Consider the following 26,828-nt stretch of genomic DNA (forward strand, 5'->3'; position numbering starts at 1 on the left):
TATCTACTATCAAATAGTCTGACAACGGCAGATTGTCAGACGAGCATTACCTCGTAAATAACAACTTACCTTTTTCTTTTTCTTTTAGATAAGCAGATACCAAGTCATGCAGAAACATAATCAGTTCAGCATCCATAGTTACACAAATGTGGTCTGTAAATTCAGTTACTACGCTGCATTCCACCTTTGGTTTAACGCTTGTATCTACAGTCAGATAAAAATAGTATTAATACACTTATAAGTACATACAGTATACATAAAAGTACACAGAATTTGAATACAAATAATTTGAAAATGACATGGCTGTTACTGAACCAGAGACTCAAAAGAGAGGAAGGACCACAATTAACATCCGTGTTTAGCAGCCTCAGCATTTTTTAAACAGTTTTCCCAGAGTAACTTCTGGTATTTTATAAAAGATGTTGAAAATAAAGAAATACTACCATGTAGCAATCTTGATCATCCTCAATGTGGAAAGTCAACCTGAAGCATCACTAGCTTGTGCTATGCTATCAGTGCATGATTTTAGACAATAAGAAAAGCTGAGAGCAGATTTTGCTAGTTTGGCTATTAAAAAAAAAACCCCAAACAACCAAAACCCAATGGGTTCACTTATCTAGCAATATTATCCAGGATCAGGTATGGAGTAAAACCACAGCTCAGCCAAGATAAACATCTACATTAATGTCTCATACCTTCAGAAGTCTTATTTCCCACCAGTTCAGATGCAGTCTGAAGATAACATTTTGAAAACAAAATCATAAAATTTAGGTTCCTATCTCATATTCCCTTTTTCAGAATGGCCCTCCTCTTTAACATTTTAATAGAAGTAAGAAAACCAACTCCCTAAAACCAGCCAACCTAGATGGAATGTTGATATTAGTTTCTCTTAGGAAGTTTTTTCTACAGTGACCAGCCTCTGGACTGGATCTTCACTCTCTCAACAGAATTCCCTCTACATTTTATTATGAAATGGTATCCTTTCTTGCAGATCTGCAGCAATTCTCAGATTAAATCATCTTCTCTTATCAGCACAGTAGCTTTGTATTTAACTCCTCATTTATGAGAAATAGCTTTGTATCAAGAAAAAACCAAATTATGTTTACTGCACCTTGTAATGAAGGCTCTTGGGGCTCTTGAACATGAATAGATTTAAAATCCAGCTGCATCCTTGGCAATGCAAAGATGGTTTCAGTTTCATGGTTGTAACTGGAGCCACCTCTGAAGCCGCTTAGTAAGCTTGAGCTTTTCACTGTTGTGCTGCTCTCTGGGTTGTTAGCATCAACATTTCGAAGCAGGTTTAACTCTACATGGACAATGGGAAATTCCTGAATTCAGTAGTCTTTATTAAAAAAAGGTTCTTGTCAGCACAGAGGGTGACAAATTTTAACGAAATACATCGCATAATAAGAAAGGGACAGGAAATAAGTGTCAGTACCATAACATCTAAGCACTTCTAAGAATCTTTGTTAGTTTTTTGGAAGCTTAAAGTCCAAGTTTTATTAATCTGACCACCCTATCACAACTCTGTTCTAGTAATGAGCTTTCAGTTAAGTGAGATATAGACTGTATGGGTTCAAAGTGTGCCCTTTGTGTTTGAAAATATGGTAGTACTTAAAACGTAACTAAGTATTTCTGATTAATACAAGTAATACCTAAATTCACCGAGGCAACATTGCTGCCAGAAATCACTGTTGACCAGGAAACCAGCTTTGTCACAAGACTTTTACCATAGTACACATGCAACATCATTTGAATTAGTTTTCAGTTGTTAAAATTGTGACAAGACAAAAAAGTTAAGAAAGGTTACTATTTCATTGTAAAACTGCTGGTGTATGATTATTAAGATGATCATTTCCTTTATCCCGCTCCCAAAAGCATGGCTACAAAAGGTCAAACAATCAAATGTTGTTGTTGTTTGTATACTTAAATGCTCCGGATGTAGCAGAACAGGGCTACGTGAAAACATCTAACAGACAGTGCCTCTATTTGTGAACTTCAACCACTACATCCTGTTGTGTCTTTCAAAAGGAATAAATATTAGTATAGGATATCAATAATTTAAAAATGTTTTTTCAAGAAACTATCATCTGCTCATTTCTCACTATATGCCATATTCTGCTATTCGCCCTTTCACAGGAACTCTATTGATATCATCTACTGATTCTACGGTTTGTGAATGAAATAGCAACAGCTGTATTTTAAGATTTTCTTTTACCATCTTGAAAGTTTTATTTTCCAATGAACAATGACTTAAAGATAGGATTCAAAATGTTTTAAGGCCTAGAAGCAGCTGAAGGTTGAAAAGCTTTAGGCAGATGAGTAATTTTCAAGTGTTAGTTGTAAATGGTGACAGAAGCCTAAAATATATTCCTACTTTAACTTAATCCATAAATCCTTCATATACAGTGAAATATATCCTCATATTACAAGATCACAACTGGACATGAAACAGGATGTAGTGGTTGAAATTTGCAGACGACACCAAGTTGGGTGGGAGTGTTGATCTGCTCGAGGGCAGGAAGGCTCTGCAGAGGGACCTGGACAGGCTGGATCGATGGGCCAAGGCCAACTGTATGAGGTTCAACAAGGCCAAGTGCCGGGTCCTGCACTTTGGCCACAACCACCCCATACAGCGCTACAGGCTTGGGGAAGAGTGGCTGGAAAGCTGCCTGGCGGAAAAGGACCTGGGGGTGCTGGTCGACAGCCGGCTGAACATGAGCCGGCAGTGTGCCCAGGCGGCCAAGAAGGCCAATGGCATCCTGGCCTGTATCAGAAATAGCGTGGCCAGCAGGAGTAGGGAAGTGATCGTGCCCCTCTATTCGGCACTGGTGAGGCCGCACCTCGAATACTGTGTTCAGTTTTGGGCCCCTCACTACAAGAAGGACATTGAGGTGCTGGAGCGTGTCCAGAGAAGGACAACGAGGCTGGTGAGGGGTCTGGAGAACAAGTCTTATGAGGAGCGGCTGAGGGAACTGGGGTTGTTTAGCCTGGAGAAAAGGAGGCTGAGGGGAGACCTCATCGCTCTCTACAACTCCCTGAAAGGAGGTTGTAGCGAGGTGGGTGTCGGTCTCTTCTCCCAAGTAACAAGCGATAGGACGAGAGGAAATGGCCTCAAGTTGCGCCAGGGGAGGTTTAGATCGGACGTGAGGAAAAATTTCTTTCCTGAAAGAGTGGTTAAACATTGGACCAGGCTGCCCAGGGAAGTGGTGGAGTCCCCATCCCTGGAAGTATTTAAAAGATGTGTAGATGAGGCGCTTAGGGACATGGTTTAGTGGGCATGGTGGTGTTGGGTTGACGGTTGGACTCGATGATCTTCGAGGTCTTTTCCAACCTTAATGATTCTATGATTCTAAGAACATTTTTTGCATATAGTGAAAGAGGTGAAGACTAGAACTACTACAATGCCAGGTACATAAACGTCCTGTACACTAACAGAACATTTTGCCTTTACTGCACAGTTTGAAAAAGGACTTAGCTCAATAACACTGCCAGCTGTTCAGCATATTGCTATGCTTCATTCCACAGTTCACCATAAGGTTCTCAAGAAGAAACAACTTCCATTATCTCAAATTCCCTCCTCCCTGTAGCCCACTTGAAATTTAGCAGCTTTTAAACAGCACGATCTGCACCGCCTGGCAAGCAGACCAATCCCAAAACTTAATGAACATGAATCTAACCTTCATTCCTTGTGGCTGTAACATAATTGAACCACTCTTTCACACTGGCAACTCCATGTGGGGGGTTCTCATGGCGGCGCCTTGTTATCTTTGTGATCGTCGCCATAGGGCTTTCGAGGGCTCCACACGGTTTGGTGACCATAGTGTTATGGCCCAAATGAAAGTCCAGGGTTTGCACAATATACGTGGAGTGTTCACTAGTACCTGCGTTGAAGGTGTGGGCAGCATAGGATGAGAGAGAAAAAAAAAATGGAAAGAGCAGCTTCGTAAGGGTAGTAGGATTTCTCCTCTCACTCTCCTCTCCTTGCACAGGTAGTTAACATGAATAGTTAGTATGCCAGTGGCATTAAAAACTGGTATAAAGCTTGCAAACAACAGAAAAATTAAATCTTCAGTAGCTACAGGCAGTAAAAACTTCTCAATATGAAGACAAATATAAGCAGTAAGACCATCAAAATGCAACATACAGAAACAAAGGACTAGATAAACACAGACATGCAATTAACAAGGCAGACAATCCACTTTGTAGGCATATTATCAGGGGCATATCTAGTATATTTGAAAATGTACTTTGTATTATTCCACAGATAAAGCAAATTGTGGTAAGATGGAGAGGGAACAGATTATTATTTTAGGTAAGTGGTATATTTTGGGGAAATAATCTTGATTCAAAGAAAATAAGTTTTTCTTTGATTTTGTCTTACGTATCAATACATTCTTAAAACTCATTTAAAGGAAGTTACAGAAGCGAGGAAATCGTTTAAATTACCATCTTCCCAAACTTTCTGGGCTTCTGTCCAAAATGCAATATTGGGTTCTTCAAGGTGAAATAAGGCCCACGATTTTGAGCGGAAATTAGGTCCGTGAAAACAAGCCAGCGTCATGTGGTTTCCATGCAGGCTCATGGATCCTCCAAATTGCATTCCATCTTCTGGCAATGGCATCTGAAATAAGGATATGTGGCACCCAGATACCACTTTCAGAACTCCTGGCCAATGGCGATGATGGGCTGCATCCAACACTAGAAAGTAAACATGCAAAAGCAAGAACAAACTTTAGGAAAGAGAAAGATACAGAAAAGATTGCTGCCATATTTATATTTTTAATAAAACACGGAATTATGAGCGATATTTTCTAATCTATTTCATTGACACTGTTTCATCTTTATGATCCAAAGTGGTTGTAGCTTAAGAGTACCCGAACAAGCACACTTGGAAATCAATGGCTCATTGTGTTCAGACAAATTATGGTTTCAGCTCATGATTAACAGACAGTAAGAATAACATCACACTTCCACTGCTGCTCAAAGTAGAAATGTTTTTTTTATTAAATTGACTTCAAAATAGACTTTGAAAATTATTTCAACTCTATTGAAGTAGTTTGAAAACGGCAAAAAAGATTTTTTTTTTTTTTTAACAAAAAAATACGTATTTTTAACTAAAATCCGAAAATAACATAAGTTAGTTCATTATTGTACCCCAGGTCTAGCAGGGTACTCGAGATACTTGCATTCTTCATTGACAGGTTACTGCCAGCCCAAATTTACAGGAAAAATGTACTGGAATTTACAGGAAAAATTGACTACTTCAAGTCAAATAGATGTACTTGCATGTATAAAGTTCCTCGGATGAATTTTTGCAATTGAAACATCCTACTTGGGAAGTATACTATTTTTTGTACCACTTACATTGCTCATGTGAGCTTCTCTCTAAGTTGTTGGCCATTGTCTTGGGAGGGAGATAAGGAACAGGTCCCCAGGTGGACAAAGCTCGTTTGCTTGTATCAAACTGCTGAGTAAAGAACTCCTGGAGTTTCATTCCTATTTTTATTAGGTCTGGTGTAGTTGATCTTGAAATCATCACTTGGAAGATATCCCATTTCAAGTCCCCATGGACAAATATCTCGCTAGATATTAAAAATAGCAAGAACATTAGCAGTTAGTCTATTTCCTACTGACAAGAAAAACAAACCAACCAAAAACAACAAACCCTTTGCTTTCTAGCAGATGCTTACATTTTTGGTTAGCAATACTGGACAGAAGACATACAGGCAGAATTTGACCTTATCAAACTATACACTTTAAACACAGGAAGCAGTATTACCTTTTATCAGAGATGCTCGAGTCCAAAGCATTACAGAGATTAATTTTCCATTCATCCTGTAGTTTAAGATCAGCATTACTGAAGATTCCCATTAGGATACTGGACCCCATATAGTCAACACGTGCTTCAGTAGAACCCATGGTAATTTGAATTTTATGACTGGGCTGTTGGCTTGGGTGTTCAGAAATATGAGCTGAAATAGAACCAAAGCAGGACAGAAATATAGCATTAAAGATAAGAAAATTGGGTTTTCCAGTGATATCACCCTTATGCCATCCACATGATACAGAGGGACTGAGAAAGCACTGTGTTTTTTTGCAGATGCGTGGGAGGTCATGACTCTGGTGTAGCGCCAGAACACCCAGCCTCTTTCCAAAGCCAGTTTTGCATTTCCCAGACCGTAAGCACTTGTGAAATTCTAGGAGGAGCTGAAATGCTATCAAATCTTTCAGTTGCCATCTGTCCAGACAGCTGAAGGGGGCTGGAGGGTTGCACAACTAGATAGTGTAATTTTAGAGCAACCCTGAGACTGAACCAGCCCCTGATCAGAAGGCTATCCCTTCAATTCAGAGTGTGTTTCATAGTCAGAATGCACAAGTAAGAATCCAAAGTTTTTATATACTAGCAGGTTCACAAAGCAAGGTACTGTGTATATTCTTTAGTTTTTCACATTTATTGTCTGGAGCATATACTACCACCAGGCAGCTTTCCAACTTACCCACCATCTCCAGGGTATTAACATCTATGGTACCTCCAACAACTCCCCCTCTGGAGTCCAACTGTGATCTTCCCAAGCCAACAGACATGCTAATTTCCCGATCTCTGCTACTACCCACAGATAGACGACCCTGGCTTTTCAAACCACTGGTGGTCCACCTAGAACAGAGGTGAAAATAGACAACAATTTTCCAGGCTGTCAAAAGAGAAACTGAAAATTATTTACTGGAAAGCAGTAAATAATGTGGTTTAGGCATATGTGACTTCAGGATTAAGCATCTACCAGTATTCACGAGGGGCTTCACAGTTTAAAACTGAAGAAGTTAGGGTTTTAAAGCAAGAAGACAACAGGCTGTTTACAGTCTGTGGGGAAATTGGGGTTTTGCCCCTAAAACAACACCGTCTGTTAAAACATGCTTGATCTTGTTTTATACTCACGTAGTATTGCCCATTACATTGCTCATATTCATTTGAACGTTTAATTGTTTTAGGTTCATAGCAAATACAACCAGTGTTTCCCATGGTGTTCCTTGCTGGCTTCCAGCTTTATTTGACTTATTAAATGGAGTTGATGTTTTTGAGAGAGTATCTAAACAAAAAAGTAGACAAAAATTTAAATTATTCCACATGCTAGGAAAAACTGACAGAATATATACATTGTACATATTACAAAAGGACAAAATAACACCGTATTTAAGGAACGCCACAAAACTACGAGTGAGGATAAGCGAGAACTAGAGGATTTGCAATATGCATTGCTTTAGTTGTCATAGAAACTGACTCATTTTATAAATTTATTTTACACATTTATTTTTACTAATATCTTTAAGACAAACGATTTTTAATTTGCAGTCAGTCATGCAAGAGCATACTTTAAATTATGTAGCTGTTTAAAAATACCAGTGTATTCAGAAAATGAATTATTAGTATTTGAATATTCAGGTAGCAGTTATTTGCACAAGTGCCAAGTCAGAATTTCAAGTATTAGTGTTTTCCTTGCTCTTGTCACAAAAATCCTGGCAATACTCTTGTAAGCCCATGCAAAACTGCATTTCCTATCAATAAGCCACTCTACCAGCCATAAATCCTTCTCCAACTGTGTCTTCTCCTAAAAACTGTTCATATATAACATCTTGCTTGCATTCTAAATAGACAAAATACCTGTCCTTTCTTTTCTCACAGATATTTTTCCTAGACTAAAATAAGCACCATACTTCTAAATCTCCTGTCTATATCTAAGCCATAAATATTCCACACAGCCAGTGCTACACTGCTATAAGATACAATACAACAACATTTGTAGTAAAAGAAATTAAAAGTTACTTTATTTCTTATATAGAAACTACCCTTATTTAGACCTCTTAGTATGAGCCCAAAGTCTCAGATGAAATGAAATAACTGCCCTCACCTGTGAGCTCCGATACTGACCCTCTGCTAAGAGTGTGGTGATTGCTTGGATGAGAACAGAGAGCCAAGAAGATGACAATGCAATCAAATTAAGCTGGAGAGCTCATCTAATCCCAGCTAAACAACTCCTGCTCTAGTAAAAGAAACTGCAATTTTATAGAAAATATGCTAACAAACTACACTTTGATTCATCCATTTTAGACATCTTCCTTTCTCTAAGCCATTGACTCTCCACTCCCAGGCACAGTGGAAAAGAGTATTTTATGGTTGCGTTCTACAAAGCAGTAACGACATACTTTTTTCATACAACTGATGGAAATACTTTAAAGAACTAAAGAAATCATTGTCTACTAACCTCTCTGAGGCACTGAAGAATCAGACACGCTCCTGGATCTTGTAACAGCTGGAGACTTTAAGCTATGAGATGCTGTCCCGGGTGACATGCTGCTGCTTGCATTATGTTCACTAAAAACATTAGGTGACTGTGCCATGTGTGTAAATGAAGTAGATTGGCAGGGCTGCTCCCACGTCCTACAGTATGCTTTCCGTGATGATTCAGGAGAAAGATGCTGGCTTACCCCTTCGATTGAATCCGGTGTTCCAGGACCCGATGCTACTAGAAAAAAAAGCAGCACATAAAAGGCAGAAAATCTATTTCATTTTTGTTTAACAATATCCTCCCATATACTAAGAAGTATTTGGAGAGTGTCAAAATATATTTCATTTATCTTAACTTCTACTGTCTTCATTAATATAAGCTCTTTAAATAATTCAATGACCTACTTCAGAGATTTTCCATTTCTTCTTTCTAGGATTTTCTATTAAACTTACTAGAGTGACTGCATATGGAGTAAATTATAAAACATTTATATCTAGTCACATATGTAATAATACACAGGTAATAAATGTTTATAAAATTCCTACTGTAACCCCTGTACAAAAACGTTTTTCATGATAAGAAGCAGTATCTTACCTGGCAGATTTATTGTTTGATCACCCAGGAAAAGCCGCCTAGCAATGCTTCTCCTGTACCAAGCCCTTGGAAAGGCTAGGATCTCACTGAGTCGGCGCATATCATATTTAAAAGAAGCAGATCCTATATCACAGACAGCTGAAGAAGAAAAAGCATATACACACAACTGTAAACTCTCAGTAGTAACAGGTTTTGGTAACCAAATCTAATTAATAGGTGTTCAATATAGTCAAATACTTCTTTACCTAGCAGTATAGTCTCTGCTGTAATGAAAAAATAGTTTTCCTGAGGTGCTGCCATTTCTCCAAATCCAATATTAGATACAAACACATTTCATAAAGGCAAGATGGAACCTAAGAATATCACTGATGGTGGGTCCTACTTGTGTTGTATGTGCCTCAGACTCCTCATCCGAGGCCGTTAACAGCAGATTAATCACAACCGTTCTGCTGTTTGCCCAGGAAGTCAGGATCTCATGTGCAGTGGGGGAAAATAGATAAATCAATAAATAACAAATCTTTAAACCCCACTTTTACTTCAAGGTTCCCTGAGTATTCAGGAGTCCAGCGCTCACTGTAGCTTCACAGGCACCAGGTGGCAAGGTGGTGAAATTTGACAGTAACTGAACACAGACTGCAGAACTACATCACCAAGTTAGACGTGCAGCAGTGCAGCCAGGATTAAGATAATAACACACAGCAAGTGTCAGACTAAAAAAAAAAAAACAAAAACAAAAAACAAAAACAACACATCATGAAGAACACTAAGGCAGCTTGTGATCCAGGAGATTCAGCTGTCATTTTTAATGAGCACAGTATATCATTTCTATAATACCATATTTAGTTGTGCTACATAATCTACTTGGATTTCCCCCCCCCTATGGGGAGATTGCTTGAAAACTAGACTATTTTTAGTTTTCATATAAAAAAGTAAAAACGGGCGAGCGTCTATAAAAGATTTTGTCCTATTCAGGTAACAAAACAGAGCTGTGAAATACCTGTTTCTGAAGAGAGGACTATGAAAATGGGTGGTTAGTGTTTACCAAACTAGGTCCAACTGAAAGCTTAACCAACTTTGGGAATAAATTTAACATAAAGTTCTATTATTATACTAGTTTATCTCTGTTATAAAATGTATTAAGAGATGAATCAGCAATGAGAATCTGAGTTTGTTCATCTTTCTGTTCTGATGGAACAGTGATGTAAAAGAGCGTTCACACGAGGGCACTGGGTGGCCTGCTGAAGTTCATTCCCTTGCTGCTCACTCCTGTATGTGGAGACTTACTGAAGCGATACTATACAGACACTGTGGGCATACTGCGCCTGCTTTCTATCTTTAGCAAGCAAGTTAGTGCAGCATAACACATTGAGAAAACACAGCAGAATTCCACCAAACAAACTGAAAACAAACCCAGCCCAAAGCCCAACCCTCATCGTACACTTTTTCTTAGTGATTTGTAATCCCTTCATCCGATTGCTCTAAGAAACATACATTTTTGGATTACCATCGCTTTTTTTGATCACCGGCAGCAAAACAGATTCGCAATGGCCACACTGAAGTGAAATAGCATATTTAGAGTTTGAGGATTTCAAAACCACTATTTTAACTCTAACGATGTGTGACAGTGAGGAATAAATGAAATATTTTAGGAAGAAGGATTTTTTTGTGTGTGTGTGAAAAACAAGAATTACTGGTATAGCTAATATAAAAATATTTAAAAGCTAACCAAGCTACGGAGTTTGTCATTGAAACAAATTATGTAAGTGAGAACAAATTAGCATTACATGTTCCATCTCATTGCCATTTATGTAGTCATATATTACCGCACTGCAATCAGAGACACTTTTGGGGTTCTCAAAAAACACGGTTAAAAAATGAAGGGCATAGATATTGCTCAACAAACAATACTATTCAAAGACTCTAGTCTCTCAGGTACAAAGGTAATGTACACTACGGGATTTTATATCTGAAGAAAAATATACATTGTGCCATTAGGTGGAAAATAACCACCCTCTTTTGCATGCTAAGACCATATAATAAAGTTGACATACTAAGATTACTACTAAATAACGACTTGAAATCACTTCCTTCTGATAATAGAAATATCTGACAGAAATTTCTGCAATACAACTAAAATGACATGTAAGTTAAAGCTGACTAAACACAAACAATTTAGGCTTTATCTCATCTCTGTTGTGGGTTGGCCCCGGCTAACAGCCATATGCCCACCGAGCTGCTCACTCACTCCAATCTCCTGTGGGAGATGGAGAAGCCAGAAGGAAGGCAAGGAGACTCGTGGACTGAGGTAGCAACAGTGTAACAGGGAAAGCATAAGCTGTGCATGCAAGTGAAGAAAACAAAAATAAATTGTTCACTGCTTCCCGTTGGCAGGCAGATGTTTAACTATTTGCTGGAAAGCAGGACCTCAGCACACGTAACAGCTGCTTGGGAAGGCAAATGCCATAACCACCAATATCCCCCCTTCCTTCTCCTTTCCCTGAGCTTTTATTACTGAGTGCAACATCATATGCTATGGAATATCCCTTTGATCAATTTGGGTCAGCTGTCCTGGCTGTGTCCCCTCCTGGGCAGAGTGGGAAAGAGAGAAGGCCTTGAGGCTGTGCAAGCACTGTTCAGCAATAGCCAAAACATTGATGTGTTATCAATCCTGTTTCAGCCACAAATTCAAAGCACAGCACCATATGGGCTGCTATGAAGAAAGTTAACTCCATGCTCACCACAGCCAGTACAATCTCAAAATATTCAAGGGTCACATTAAGTCACACGGACTGATGTCAGAGATGTGTTTGAGCAAGCCCATTTAGTTACATTAAATGAATCAGGAGGCTAAAAAGGTGTGTCTCCCAATAGGTACTCCAAATACCATTAAAATTTAACGTATCAATCCCTACTTCACGCAAAAAGAGCAAAAATTTTACTACGCACTAGAAGTGGATGGCTCTCATATAACATCTACAAAAGCTGCTGAGAGTGAAGTCTATCACTGGAACAGCAGTTCTCTAATTAGCTGAATATATGGGATTAAAATGAAACAAGCATTTACCAGATATGTTTATCAATGTAGTATCTATCTTGCTGGTAGCTTTGCTCGCAGACTGACTCTCAAAAAAGGAGGAACCTCCTGAACGCCTTATTCGTGACAGGCTGACTTTCACAAACTCAAGGTTAATACTCAAAGAATCCTTCCGGCCAGTGACCGAAGTTGGTTCCTCATCCACATTACCTAGAAATAGAAAGGAAAAAGTTTAATCTTCTGTGACCTTTTCAAATCTTCAGTTCAGAAAACCATGCCAAACTTGAACAACATCCATTAAAGCAAACAAAAACTTATTCTGTACCTAAGGCTCCTGATCCAGGGGTTAGAACAGTAACGGCAGATTTTTGTTTTCCAGCTCCATATGGATGGAACACGTAAAGGGAAAAGTCGGACATGCAGGCGGTAAAGCTCAGGCCTGAAGAGCTGCTACTAGAAGTAGTCAAGTCTGACTGACTGCTGCTGTGCCGTGTTCTGCCAAGAGGGCTGCCTAGTCCAGGTGATGAACCTGAAGTCAAATTTTTTTTTTTGCAAAAGTTAGTTTTAGTACGAAAGCATTTTCAAACGTGAAATAACACTGTTAACAGCAATATTAAACAGACCAAATGCACATCAAATTATGCCCCTGTAGCAGCAATGTGGCTTAAATATTCTATGTATTGATGCTAGCCTTTTATAAGAGATAACTGAACACGCTTAACCAATGCAAGAAAAACTCCAATATACTGTATCTGTGCAAGCTTTTACAGGAAACTGATGCAACATAAAGAAATCCTACCGAACTCACTAATACATAAATGTCTAGCCTTAAGGTGTGTAAAAGCTTATCTTCTGCTCTAATTTTAGACAACAGAACATTATATTTATTTATTTATTCTATAAGCTGTATATAGTATAAACATTCATATACATATTACCTGGTGCTCCAGATTTACTAACTGAATTCTTTGAGCCACTCTGTGAAGTATTGCCACCAACTGACACATTTTCTGATGGGTATGTTGTGCCTAATGTTTCCAGTTCTCCTCGGTTTGAAGAGAAAACAAGATCCAGGGAAGGCAACTTCAGCATACATTCAACTCTTGATACCGGCAAGCAACTGAATTTGATTTGAGAGGGCTGAAAGACAGAAAGAAAATAAAGCATTTAATGAACAAATATGAAAAACTAAAACCATCCCAAATTTGGCTTAAAGTGCCATGTATTTATTTTTTAAATCTAAGCAAATTACAGCCTTTTCAGACTGGTTTTAGAATTAGCAAGATAACTGTATAAAAGTTGATATAGATACATTAATTCCAGGGAATCCCTCCAACACCAGGGCTATTATTTGGACCAGTTTTTAGAAAACTTAGACACAGGAAGCCTGGATGCAGCAGAGGACATGTAGGTCCCCCTCTCTTCCTCCTCCCCAAGTCAATCCATAGCTCATCTCATGTGAGAAGTATGCAGAAGCACTTGAGCTAATGCTGAAAGACTCAGCTCACCTCAACATGTTCTTAGCCAGATGAGTTTGGAAGTAAAAGCTGAGAGAGGCTACAGATTGTTGTGGGTAATTTTCATAGGTATATAAGAAAAACAAGTCTGTTAGAATACATTGTTCAATTTGGGAACATAATCGATTTTATACCAGGAAAAAATATTGTTTGAACAAAGTGGAAAAATATAATAGCAACATTCAGATCAAGCTCGAGTGCTCTGAATCACTCTGCGGTAGCACTTTTCTCTCTTACACATATAAAAAGCCCAGACACTTCAAATATTAAGCAGTATGAATAATGCCTTGTAGATGATAAGTGTACATTCATTCCTACAGTTTCCATATAAACTGAGAAAATATTTAATTATTATTTTTGTTTTGTAATGGTACCTATAAACAATGGATAGAAATACTAGTTATGAAAGATATTTTAAAAAAAAAGTCCAAAAGAGACAGGAAAGAAGTAATAATTAAAAATGCTCAGAACTTTTGTGACTTCTCAAAATAGCTCATTTCCTTGGTCTCCATGGGACTAAAATATGTCAGAACTTCTGCTGAAATAAGTCCCATTTCATCATCACACTAGACATTAATATCTCTGAAAGGACGCTTGAAAATATTTTTTACTTTTTAAAAAGCGAACTTCGAAGCATGGATTGTCTCAAAGACTGTGACTGAAGTTACTTACTATACTGAATGTGGAGTTAAAACCTCACCTGAACTCGTACGTAAACCACCACATCTACAGGGAAGGATGAATATGCTGATGTCGAGGACGATACTAACGATGTTGTGGACTCTTCTAAGGGATCTTGTATATCGAATTGTCCCATGTCGTCATCCTGTGAACTAACAGCTTTTAACAAGCACAAGAACTCATTAGAAAGTGGAATTTAAGGACCAGAGCAGCTCAATGCCACCAGAAGACAAAAAAGAAAAAGCATAGCGTACTAGAATACAAATATGCAACTTACCTGTGTAATTCCTTTCAATGGGTGTAATTGGAATGGTTTCAAGAGCTTTCTCTAGAAAGTCCAGTAAGCATGGGCTAATCACCATTTCCTCCGGCAATGACTGGAGAGCAACCCATGCATATAGTTTAGCGGTTTTCACTCCACCACTTCCTTTCCCTTTGGCTGCAACATTCAAAAGATAAATTTGTCTAATATAATACCACTCAACAGTAACTGATGAACATTAGAAGATACTTCATAACAAAAAGCTGTTTCCTCTAATTCTCTGTATCATCATCTGAAAAGGCACAAATCAGATCGGTTAGAAAAAATTAAGCCATAACTTTTCACTAAGAAAACTGTGCAAAAACAACTATTAGTCTGTCATGCTTGATTGTAATTCCATTGCGCACATTCTTGACCAAGCACTTTTATGTCATTTTCACCACTTTGCTTTTTAAAAAATAGCACTGAAATCAGACACACACAATTCTTCTCCAAATACACAATGCAAAGTAACCACAGCTGACTGGAAACGAAAGTGGAATTAGGAAAAATAAAGACATGAGCCTGGGAAGAATGCCAGTTTAAACTGAGAAAATACGTCGAAAAATTAAAACTGTAAATGGCAAGTCCTACTATATTTATGCAAAGAATAACTAAAGATTCTAAACCAGCGTTTTTAAGAGCTTGGAGCTAGCCAGAGTATAAACTAATAAAAAGATTGTTGTCTTCTAAATCTGTGGAAGAGGCTAGCACTTGGATCCACGCTCACCAAAATATAAATATGCACAGAAGGTATTGGTACCAGCTCAATTACTGTCTCTGTGAAATACAGCTATTAGAATGGAGATAAATGAAGATATTGATTTTAAATTCTCCAAGAAAAATATAAACAACAACTAAAATGGAGCTTAAAAATCCTTTTATTTGCTAAAAAAACCCCAAGCACTGAATTTTCATTCTATGCAAACTATTCTATCTAGTGCCTCTGACTAGATTGTCCTGTCTTGCTCTTACTGGAGACCAAAGACAGTAAGACAAGGTGGTTTCCATTCCAGAGGAAAAGTAATATAAAAAAGTAATATAAATAACAACGTGTTTTGAAACAATTCAGAAGTAATAGTTATAAAAGTACAATGCATAAAGAAATACAGTAATTGCAATCCCTACTTTTGGGAGACATTTATATCATCATACAAGTGCAATTTCCGTAAGACCCCCACCAAATGTAGAGCTTACAGACATAAAAACAACAAGACTCAGTAACTGGACATGACATGGTAAAAATTAAAAGGCAAAGATTGGAAAGAGGATAGGAAAGTACAGAACAAAATTGTAGAAAAGTAGTATAAACCAAAGATTACACAACATTCGGTAATCATAAAGAAGATGGACACTTAAAGGAATAAGAGCTAATGGTTCAACAGCATGAATAATTGAGGAAGGTCTCCCCATTTCACTGTTCTCTCCCAGCATCTCTGCTGGTTTTATTAAAAAAAAAACCCCCAAACCAGAAAACCCATGCACAACTTTTTTCATTTATTAATTTTGACAAAATTTTGGCTGTGTTTTTGAAGTGATATTCAAATACCAAAGGAGAGAAGAGTGAATGTCTCAGAAGCTGGAGGTGCAATCTACATACCTCTAGATCTGACATGATGCAACAACGAACTCCTGCTTGAAAACAGGAATCGTTGGAGATGAAACAAAACTTTTAAGTATTAGAACTCATGTTACTCCAAATCATGGTTATTTAAGGGCCTGCAACAGTTGAGGACACTAGTCTGGTATTTTGATTAATACAAATACATCTGAACAGCTGCTTCAGTACTACAAGAAATAACCCAGTTCCAGAAAGCAATAATTTACGCCTTACTTGTGCGGCAGAAGGCACTTAAAAGTTGAAAGTATTCTTTGAATAGTGTAATGTATGGAAGCAAGGATTCATCTCAATTTTTTTTTTTCCGTGGATTATGAAGAATAAAGCAGTCAGCATTCACTTTTTATACAGATACTTAAACTTTGCTTTCCAGTAACAAGCATTATTTTGTTAAATGAAAATGGGGAGAAGGCAGTGACAGCCCATCACTGGGATATGGTGACTATGACGGAATATTACTGAGACTGGTTTGGCAAGAGATTTCTAAAAATGCAGCTTTATGAACTGCATTCATGCTTCTGGGATCAGGTTTCTGCAGCCCAAAATTAAGACTTGATAAATACAGTGCTTCAGGTAATGTGCAGACAGATCTACAGCTAGTAGATTACATGAAGGAAAGATAATATCCATGATAGTTTCAGAAGGTTACTGTCTGTAAGTACCTGATGGGATGGGTGGGGGTTGGGGAGGAAGTAGGGTGTTAGTCTTGCTGTGGATAGTGCTAGATAAAGGAGGAGATGTGGCAGTATCTTTCATACCATACAGCTTGGACTCTTTGGAAAGGGTTCTTGGCAAAGAGGATCCTCGAGAAGTATTTGGCGATTCGGTCTTTAAAGTCTTAGAGTTGTAGTGCAACTGGAAAGCAAAGAAAGATCAGTTTACTTCATACAAGTAGCTCAATTTCTATACAGCAGTTTGGTGTCACTCCTTCCCTTCAAATTTCTTTTTTTTCATTATTTACAAAAATATCATCATAAGGTACGTTACATTCCAATTAATGTTCTACAGATAGAGCCAGTGCACATAAAGATCAGAAATCTTTGTACAAAAAAAAAAGATAAATTAATAAGCTATTAAAAAAAAATAAATCAAGGAAACACAGAGAAACAGAGGAAATGAACTATTTAGGAACAATGCCTAAAGCTTGCTCCTCTGCTCTGTTACGTCGTACACGTCCTGTGCCACCAACTATTTGTTCCTGTCCACACAGATTTCTGTCTTACTGCATGGTGGAACTATTCCACTACTAAACACTGACGTACAGAAAGTTGCATAAAAAATGAAAGTAATAAAATATTCCAAGAGTTCACACCTCCTATATGCGCATAATACTCTATCAATGAAAATACAGAACATAACAAAAGCTGTAGAGAATGTTTAGTTATTCCTAAATTTGACTAAAAGCAACAGGCAGGACCTGAGGCGTAACTGTTATCCCTGACGATAGCCTGGAATACTGGAAAATGGACACACATAGCCCTTCCACATCAAAAGACTAGAAAAGCCAGGCTGTTTCCAGTGAAGAGCATTTGATTTATGGCACTGCCTCAACTGAATTGCATGAAGTTTCCATGCAGCAGTGACCTATTTTTCCTGTTCTTACTCCATAGGATTTCAAATCACAAATACAAGAACATTTCTGTTGAGACTCTTTCTTACTAGTAAGATATAAAAATAATGATTAAAAAAAAACAAGGGAGCGTACAGTTTGACGGCGTTTGAGAGAATACTGTCTTAAAAAGCAGTTTTTATACCAAGACTCTGACTGCTATAAGAAGCAACACAGAAGACACAGTAAGAGAGCTTTATGTGTTAGTGGGCCAACTACTAAGTTGCCCTTCCCGTGAATTACCGACAGTGAACGGATCTTCCTTTATTTAAAAAGGGTATACGATATAAATTACCTGTCAGAGAAGAAAATATCCAAAACAAATGTCTGATTTTAGACACCAAAATGTTAATGGAACCGATTTCTTTTCATTATGTAATATCACATACACTGTTATGGAGCGTCATTTGACATAGTTCTATTTTTGATGTTACATACAAGATTTTGGGGTTTTTCCCCCCTAAGAAAACGAGGGTAAAGGCATCTATCAGTTTCCAATGTAGTATTACAGAAATGATTATTCCCATTTTAGCAGTATCTACAAGACTGAAAAAAGATTTTGCCGAGGTGCTGTGTATATATGAACTCGTACATACTGTAACTATGTATTTGCTTTGAAAGCATATTTGAGCAGAGGGAAAGAGCAAGTGCTTCCCTGCTGAGTTATACACTCCTTTTACCTTTACATCCACCCCAGGAATATAAAACACTGTTGTTTCCACATCACTAGATTTTGTCTGTAGAGATGATGGCACTTTCTTGCCAGCAAGTAAGTGAGTAGTAGATGCATAATTAGTTTGAAATTTCTTCTTTTTTGAAGGAGACTCTTGATCCAAACTTCTGGAACTCCGATCATAGCTCCTAAAATAAATACACTGCATGTTATTAAAGCAAGCTTAACACTCATATTAATAAGAGTATATTTCTAGTATTAAAAAACCTAGACATGTCTAAAACAAATTTGTAGTATCAACTATATAAGGAAGCATTTCAATCCCTGCTTTACTCATACTTTCTGTGACCTCTACTCCCTTTCTGTCTGCCCACTCTGGTTTTGCCATTTTCATTATGTGATTATTTCAGGCAGTAAAATCTACAAAATTACTGCTATGTCATTAGAGAAACACCTTCCAATGCTCTGTAACTCTTACAGTCAAGTTCATGTACATTACCCAATGTGACCTATGAAAACTCTTTGATATGCAGAAAACACTTATCAATTTTCCTTCTCTGCTGTAAAGCCTGTCTTCATATAAATTCTTAAGAGATTCTTTTTCCTTCCGTATCATTTCTTAGAAGAAAGTATCTATTTGTTCCTATTTCTTAGAATTAGCGTTAAAACAAGGAAATCTCGTTTCCTTATACGATACTTATTAAGAATTATCTTTGTTGACAAATAAGTTTCTTAAAATTCACCGTATTATTAATAACACATCAAATTTTAAAAAGTAATGTAAAGCTGCCTTTAGATCCCCAATCACATACACATGAAAAAAGGAGAATTTAAAAACTGAGGATGAGATCAAACCTCATTAAGATCAGAAGCAAAACACTTCTGTTGCCTCAGATAATAAAAATAATGCATTTTATTAAGAAAGATACATAATATCAGCATACTTTTACACTCAGAAAATAATGGGAGCCCTCAGAGATCACGAGAAAACACAACAGTAGCCCCACTATTAGTCAAACCAGTATGTGGATTCACTAAGTTGTAAAGTTACTTCTTTGGAGGCTGAAAAAAAAAAAAAAAATCCAAGTGCTTTGAAAGCCTAATAATTTGTTTATGAAAGATAAAACATGATTTAAAAAATAAAACCAGAAGAGAGGCATATGCTGATTCTTGCTAAACAAACACAACTCCCCATGCCGTACTCTGCCATAACAATTACAACTTTTGGTGATGCTATGGAGTAGTGATAATTACTATGAATAAAGTGATGGTAACAACCTAATGCGTACATCTTCTATGCTTTTCAAACAGGTCAGTGCTTAAGAGTCATTAATTATTGCACATATCATCATAACTTAAGTGATGGAAATCTCAGATGGACTTAAACAGCTAAAGCAGAATAAAGTACTCATACCACGTTCTTCATAAGGCAACTAAGGAACACGCTTCTTACCTTCGTAAACTAATGTCATCATGTTCTTGCTGAAGCATCGTAGGGTGCAGTACACATTTTCCACAATCGATTTCAACCCTGATATCAAGTTCAAAGTCAATATTTCTCTCCGTGGTTGTGCCAGTCATACTTCTGTTGGTAGGTGTTGTAGGCCAGCGCTCAGTGAACAGTTGGTGGACAGCAGCGAAGCCCGTTGCTTTTTTGCGAGAGGTACTCCTGCACAGGCACAATTGTGGATTAGATATTAGCATGGCATTTACCTGAACAGAAGGTAGGAGGCATTCTTAGACTATGTCCACACTCAGTATATAATCTTTTAAGAACTTTTCTGGAAGAGGCCTTATCTGATACACTGCAGTACAGTGATCCATCGTCCATTAACACATTACTAAGTATCCTTTCTTCGTATAGGGTACTACAAAGAACTAAGCCTTTCCTAAATTCTCAATCAAGATAAGGAACGAAAAGATATATACAATAATTTTCATATTTGTAAATATTGACATGCACTTTGTGGCGGTATAATCACTGGATAAAGCTGAAAGTTATGCTGTATTTGACAAATCTGTCATTCGGTCCCACTAAAACCTGCCCCGTGCCTCAAAAAACTCACTTTCCAAGTTCTTTTATTGTGTTCCAAGCCCTGAAATCGCTAACAGTTGCCTCCTTTTCAGGTCAGACTTCCTCCTTCCGTCACAGTCACCTCTGCCGAACACAACCTCCCCTGCCTTCCACGTACACACTTCAGGCAAAATTCAGTCCTTCATCCGTAACAGATTTTGTAGCTTTAAAGTCAATATTTCAAGTGTATTTTCTTAATTTCTGTGTTCTTCCTTAGGACCATTACTTACGTTGGTTTCCTATAAAAATACGTCCTCTCTCTTTCATGGTCATCGTCCTTCTCAGAGTCGTCACTGCTTGATGATAAGCTGTCATCCCGGCGTCCTTCTTCAGGCTGGAAGGGAATGCCGGGTGAGAAGACTACTGGAGTTTTGGGTGAACCAAACACCGAGCATGAGCCTTCACTAGTAGATAAGTAATGGGAGGGCCCATCAATAGTTACAGACAAAAGGTCCATTTCTGTCTCCTCTGGAAACTGATTATAAAAAGACAAAAAGATATTAAATTTCCACAAGTATTGTTTCCATCGAGAATGCATTAGATAGCTCGGAAATAAAAAAGCGAGATTGCTGTGAGAAACTCTCACTCCCAAGTTCCTCATAATACAGAGACAGCAGATGTAGAAATTGCAAGACCGATTATGAAAAAGAAATGAAAGCTTAGTGGGGAGACATTTGCCATTGCCTAGCGACTGAGCTCAATCTGTTAGCTAAATACGTAACATGCTCTGACCAATTCACACGATCAGAAGGAATGGAAACATTTCATTTAAATTCAAAAAATATTTTGAAAGAAAAGAACAAAAGACAGCAAAAATCATCATGAACCTTGTAGAGGGGTGAGGCACCCAGGAGCGTTAGTGAGGCGTGCATGCAGAATGCTAACACAGAATGTACGGCACCGGTTTGCAGTTCTGGGCTGCGCTCTTGGGCACACGTGCTTTAACACGAAACGAACTTCAGGCCAAATTTCCAAAAGGGGCTTCCTGTTTCTGACATAAAGCACGCCACAAACACTGCACAAGCAATTTTCGAACATTAACTTCTTAAAACGCCTGCAAAAAATATCTAGAAGTGTTAGTTTAACACCAGCACTACCTACGCAGTGTTACTATAGAGCTGCACAGTCATCGTCTGCAAATTCAAATTAGAGCTTTGCTGAAGCTCTGGCTTCATAATGCCAGTAAGATATTTTTTCTTTTTTAATATTCAACATTTGATACCTCTAAGTGTTTGATAGCATTTTGCTACGCCAACAAAACCTAAGCTAACTGGGCTTATATATAACAACCACAAAAAAGGTAGGACAGCTTTTAAATGTGAACATATTTAAATGTGCAAAGCACATTTCTATGTTTCATTTCCACCTCTCTCTCACAAATAGGAATTTACTTCCTGGGAGCGTGAGGTGAGTTGGAAGGGAGAAAAAGTACGTTACTATCCCTTGAGTTTGGGTTTTTGGTTGGTTGGTTTTATTCTGCTTTTGTTGGTTTGTTTTGTTTTTTGGTTTTGATTGGGTTTTTTTAAGGGAAAAACACCCTCATCTTTACTATTTTCCCTAAACATGTTTTTTAAAGCAGTTAAAAAACTCTACCAGTTGTTCTCTGGGTATTAAGTTTTGGCACATTCCCTACTCACTATTATTTGAAAATGTCTTACTCTGCATTAAATATAGGAATTCCAACAGAAATAAAAGTGTGAGAAGATGTCCTCCCACCTAGCAATTATTTTGTACTGGTGTTGATGCCTGCAATCTTGGAACACAATGTAACAGATGAAGGCACACGCACTAAAATCCTCTCCTAAAGCACATTTCAAGGCTACACTTATATCACTTTACATCAGCCTTGATCAGTCTTCACAAATATACAAACAAAATTCCAATTATTCATTTTACAAAAACTAGCAAGTTGTAGGTCTACATAAGGGTGTAGAAACACTCTGGAAAGTTCATCAACAATCAATCGTGTTCTTCTGCTTGCTTTACATATTTAAGAATTTTCAAATTTGATATACATTCTGTTTAGCTGAGTGCAAAAGAAATGAAACATTGAAAAGCAGCTCCCTGTGAGATAAATTAGTTCTCTGGCAAAGAATACTTGTTTCTTCTCAGAAATACCTGAAAATACCCTTCCCCTGGACAGCTGGATTGTTGTGCAATCCCCAAAGCTGTTTTATTCAACTTAATCAGAAGTGAAAAAAAATACATAAATTAAAACAACTACAATAATCTCAGCCATGCAAAAACAACATAATATGAACATTTTAAAAATGAGAAAACATAGCAACAAACAAAACCAAAGACTCAACAATCCATTTCAAACACACAGAAGGATATACCTGTAGGGCTACAGCAAACTGACTAATACCCATTTCCAAAACTCTAAATATTTTCAAACACAAAAAATACTAGATTATTTTTTGCACGCTTCTGATAAAAATTCCAAAACAACTGTATTTCTACTGTCAGCCTAAAAAAAAAAAACAAACCACCAAATGTTTTCAAGTATTTTCTCTAATGATTCCATTAATTTCTCTGTTAAGAAACCAAAACACATCTGTCTTCTATCGAAACAAATCTATCTTCCAAAAACACATCCATAATTTGAGGCACATACTAACAGAAACACACACACAAAAACTACAAGCAATTCAGGTCTGCCTAAGTATAGCTATCTCATGAACTTGTGACCAAATGGCACAGGAAATATAATTATATGGCATATAAAGTAATTCTTACAGAATCCTGTATGTTGAAAGTTACTCTTGGCCCAGGAGATGCAGCATCTACGCGGATATCTGGGAGGTCTTCACTGTCTCCTAGTCGAGAGCTATAAGCAAAACCAAAACACAACAGCTTGTTGAGTTTTACTACAGCATTTTACATTCATATGAACATTTAACTACACAAATATAAGGCAATTAAAAAAAAAAACAGAGTCAGTACTTATGGTTGTGTTATGGAAGAAAGTATAAAATCATAATTGAAGCACTTAGGGTACATGGAAAGGAAAAAGGAGGGGAGAAGGAAAGAGAAGGAAGCTACACATTACTTGGCCGGTAGTCTATCGCTAGCCAACCTCTGCTTATTTCTTTATGCAAGTTTTTCAATCCTGAGCCAACATACAGAAATTACAGAAAAAAAAAAAATATATTCGTGATCTACCACATGGGACATAAAGCAAATTGGCAGATTATGTTTTCTCTGATGCAACTGAAATGAATTACTTGGCCTTATAGTATACGCATACTACTTCTCACTGACAACCAAAAGTACTCATTAAGTTTTTCAGAACTTTGTTTCTTACAGAGCAACAGAAAAGCCCCAGTATCTTTTCCATACAATTTCTGGTTCTCTTCAGATAACCTTGTGAAAAGGTAAAATGAAAGTGGTCTTCATCTGGCAGATCTTGAACTAGAACCTTCATTTCTTCAAAACTTGCTCTGCTTTAATTATCAAGAGTGCTAATTAATTCAGAAGAAAGACTCCTTTTCAAGGGCACCTTGAAAAACTCACTTTAGAGTACTTATAAAGCTGGTTTTATGCTGGAATATCTGCTGTCTGATATTTTCACATCTGGATTATTTATAAATTTCCATTCACTTCTACAGAAGTATTCAAATTTGAAGCAAATCTCTATTAAGAATTTCTATTCTCATAGAAAAAAGTCTAAAGAATTCTAACACTCCTCTCCACCTTTTTAATTTTCAAATGTTTTCTATTTAATACATAATAATGCAGCACACTTCTAATTCCAAACTTTGAATGCTTCAGCTGGATCTACAGGAGCAATAGACTCAAACACATGTATTCTAAAACCAAAGCAAATACTTTACTAGGAGGCATCATTATACAACTAGTTTGCTCAGCAGCCATTAAATGATGAAACAAAAACAATACATGTTATACAGATGAAGAGATTAGAAGAAAATTATCATTCACAAAAAAACCTCTCCCTTTCTTCTTCTCATTACAACAGCCATTTTTTAAGGCAGATGACTGCAAATCAAGTGTAGAAATCGAAACGATTACACTACGCCATTTTTCCTTATATGTTTCTTCAGTATGTCTTGACTCTGTAAAAACCCTTAAGTTGTTGTAGAAGTGCGAACTTCTCCTCATTTGACATACTACTAAGTCTGTCAAGAAAGAAGTTTCAAAAAAAAGGTGAAAAGTTGCTTTTTAGAACATGTCTTCCAAAATGACCTCCTCCTATCCAGTTCCGCCAGATATAGCTGCTGTCCATAGTAAAAAGATTCGGGGCCAAAGTCCAATGTTTCCTCTGTTACCTATACTGTTGTTGCTACCACAGATCTCAAATTCCCAGAAGCTTACCTTGTTCTGTCCATTCTCTTCAGAGATGGTCTTCCTGACGCTGAAATACTCTTAGATCGGCTATAGCTGGGTTTGTAGCCGAGACCCCATTTGTCTTTCAAGGAGGCAGCCTAAAACAAAAATAATATTTAAATGCAACACTGAGAACACAGAGAAAAACTCTGGCAGACTAAAATACTATTTTACACAGGTGTGACAGTAAAGTAAAAAGATTTTTTTCTTCCATAATAGTTAAAATGCATCTTATTATCAGCATTTGCCAGCACCTTCATCCTGCCTCTGGATACATGTTCACTTTTCACACTTGCTGGAATTGGTAATGTCCTGTTGCCAGGAGAAAAGTATGCCCAAAGCTAATAATCTGACCACTTAGACATCCTTCTAGCTACCACTATGGTGACAGAAGAACACAAGCTAAAATGAGAACACCTGAGAAAGAGCTGCAAACACATTACTACTTGAAAGATCTTTTTGTATTAATGCAGCATCATACTTGGAGCTCATGCACTAGGACACACTGAAAATAACATTTCGCCAGGTTTGTTATCAGGTCTGGGACAACAGCCACCTATATCTGTGGATTTCCAGCAACACTGCTTGTTTTTTTGTTGACAGTTTCTTCTAGTGTCTATCTTTAGTAGCTTGTTTTTATTTTTACACCACCCAACCGTGCAAATATTTATATATAAGTGGAATACAATAGGTATGTGTCATTTGCCCAGGCAGTTAACATGCTTGCCTCTGCATCTGCATTCATCAGTCCAATAAGGAATCGTTTTAAAATCTGCTAAGAGAAGGAGTAAATGACATCTTCAAATACGCATTTTCTGCCTATTTCTTGTGAGTGTGCAAATAATCCCATTGACATTATAGTACCTGTGACATTTCAATTTTCTTATCACCATTATTACAAGGGAGAAAAACCTTTCCCCGCTCTCTCCTAAAGATAAAAGGTTTGCTGAACTATTTGATATTCTTAACGCTTCCTTTTCCGTTACTAACATTTTCTTCGCTTTAATCAACATGCAGAAAAGAAATATGCAACGCAAGTGCTATCATTTTTTAAAGTAACTTAATACTGCTCACCCTCATACTGGATCTACGTAGCTTTTTACGAACATCTCGGCGGATATCATTCACAGCCACCGACTCCAGTTGCTGATAGCGCTGAATTTCTTGATTTATAGTTCCTTCGCTTGCACCTAATTTTCTGGGGATAAATCATGATTGAGTTATCTTACACAGGTGACATTATTTTCACCATTTCAAAAATCTGTGTTCCAACAATGCTCTGCTTCCCCTGGGAATTATCCCATTTTCTCATTTTTTTCAGTAGTTACTTATGACCTGTGCCCAATATAGCTGCAGAAGATTTTTTCTTGTTCCACGATACAACTTTTTGTCAGGTATAATATTTTGTCCTTACGAGGACTCTTTGATTTTAAGGTTTCTGTCTCCAAGTGCCTTAGCACAGCAGACAGAGGATGTAGAACAAACTAGCATGCAAGGAGACCCCCAAACAACAGGGCTACCATGATGCTAATTAAGGTGGAGCATAAGAATGGCTACGCAGCAACTTTCTTATTTTAAAAAGCCCTAGTTGTAACAACTAGATTAATGACCTCCTATACACTTTCAATCACATGACGGCTGTTTAATTGAAAACAAACATAATGGACAAATCTGAGAATCCCCAGCAGGATGAAGAAAAATCCTTCTGCTGTAACAGTTTAAAGCCCTGTCACACCAATGACAGCCTTCTGTAGCGGATTGCCTTCTGCAGAAAAAACACACCACTAAATAATTTAAAAAACTCTGTAAAGCAACGGCTATTTTGAAAGAATCACAGTTTAGGGAAGCATTCATAAACTGAGAAAAGGCAGGCACAAAACGTAATTTTGATTCTTGAACTCGTATTAGAAGAAACATTTAACCTAAAATCCAAAGTTCGGATACAATTGCCCTCTGAATGGTGACAGCAATTTTATTTCAAGTACAAGCAGTAGAACGTGTCTCTTCTTCATTATTTAACACATAATTACCAAGCTCTGTATTCCCATCCCAGACAGATCCATTTATAGTAAGTCAGTCTTAGAGAAGGGGGGGG

The 26,828-nt window shown here is 37.5% G+C and overlaps 1 protein-coding gene across 10 annotated transcripts in view; it reads right to left on the reverse strand.

Annotated features, from left to right (window-relative positions):
* Positions 1 to 26,828, reverse strand: part of BLTP1 (bridge-like lipid transfer protein family member 1) — a 129,459-nt gene that overhangs the window by 4,327 nt on the left and 98,304 nt on the right. For 5 of the 10 annotated variants that reach the window (XM_076337269.1, XM_076337275.1, XM_076337270.1 and 2 more), the window contains 23 exons: positions 25,808 to 25,931; positions 24,722 to 24,831; positions 23,126 to 23,216; positions 22,505 to 22,567; positions 20,617 to 20,861; positions 19,766 to 19,981; positions 18,320 to 18,500; positions 16,693 to 16,885; positions 14,389 to 14,550; positions 14,131 to 14,270; positions 12,852 to 13,053; positions 12,239 to 12,442; positions 11,944 to 12,123; positions 8,880 to 9,017; positions 8,262 to 8,522; positions 6,938 to 7,088; positions 6,501 to 6,658; positions 5,783 to 5,975; positions 5,368 to 5,585; positions 4,450 to 4,701; positions 3,681 to 3,884; positions 1,112 to 1,306; positions 70 to 204 (listed from right to left, as the gene is read on the reverse strand). In XM_076337269.1, the coding sequence (XP_076193384.1) occupies positions 70 to 204; positions 1,112 to 1,306; positions 3,681 to 3,884; positions 4,450 to 4,701; positions 5,368 to 5,585; positions 5,783 to 5,975; positions 6,501 to 6,658; positions 6,938 to 7,088; positions 8,262 to 8,522; positions 8,880 to 9,017; positions 11,944 to 12,123; positions 12,239 to 12,442; positions 12,852 to 13,053; positions 14,131 to 14,270; positions 14,389 to 14,550; positions 16,693 to 16,885; positions 18,320 to 18,500; positions 19,766 to 19,981; positions 20,617 to 20,861; positions 22,505 to 22,567; positions 23,126 to 23,216; positions 24,722 to 24,831; positions 25,808 to 25,931 (4,016 nt within the window). The remainder of the gene's footprint in view (positions 1 to 69; positions 205 to 1,111; positions 1,307 to 3,680; positions 3,885 to 4,449; positions 4,702 to 5,367; positions 5,586 to 5,782; positions 5,976 to 6,500; positions 6,659 to 6,937; positions 7,089 to 8,261; positions 8,523 to 8,879; positions 9,018 to 11,943; positions 12,124 to 12,238; positions 12,443 to 12,851; positions 13,054 to 14,130; positions 14,271 to 14,388; positions 14,551 to 16,692; positions 16,886 to 18,319; positions 18,501 to 19,765; positions 19,982 to 20,616; positions 20,862 to 22,504; positions 22,568 to 23,125; positions 23,217 to 24,721; positions 24,832 to 25,807; positions 25,932 to 26,828) is intronic. The other 5 variants (XM_076337272.1, XM_076337268.1, XM_076337276.1 and 2 more) reach the window with 5 other exon arrangements.

This window comes from Aptenodytes patagonicus, chromosome 4, assembly GCF_965638725.1.
Source record: "Aptenodytes patagonicus chromosome 4, bAptPat1.pri.cur, whole genome shotgun sequence".
NCBI classification, from domain to species: Eukaryota; Metazoa; Chordata; class Aves; order Sphenisciformes; family Spheniscidae; genus Aptenodytes; species Aptenodytes patagonicus.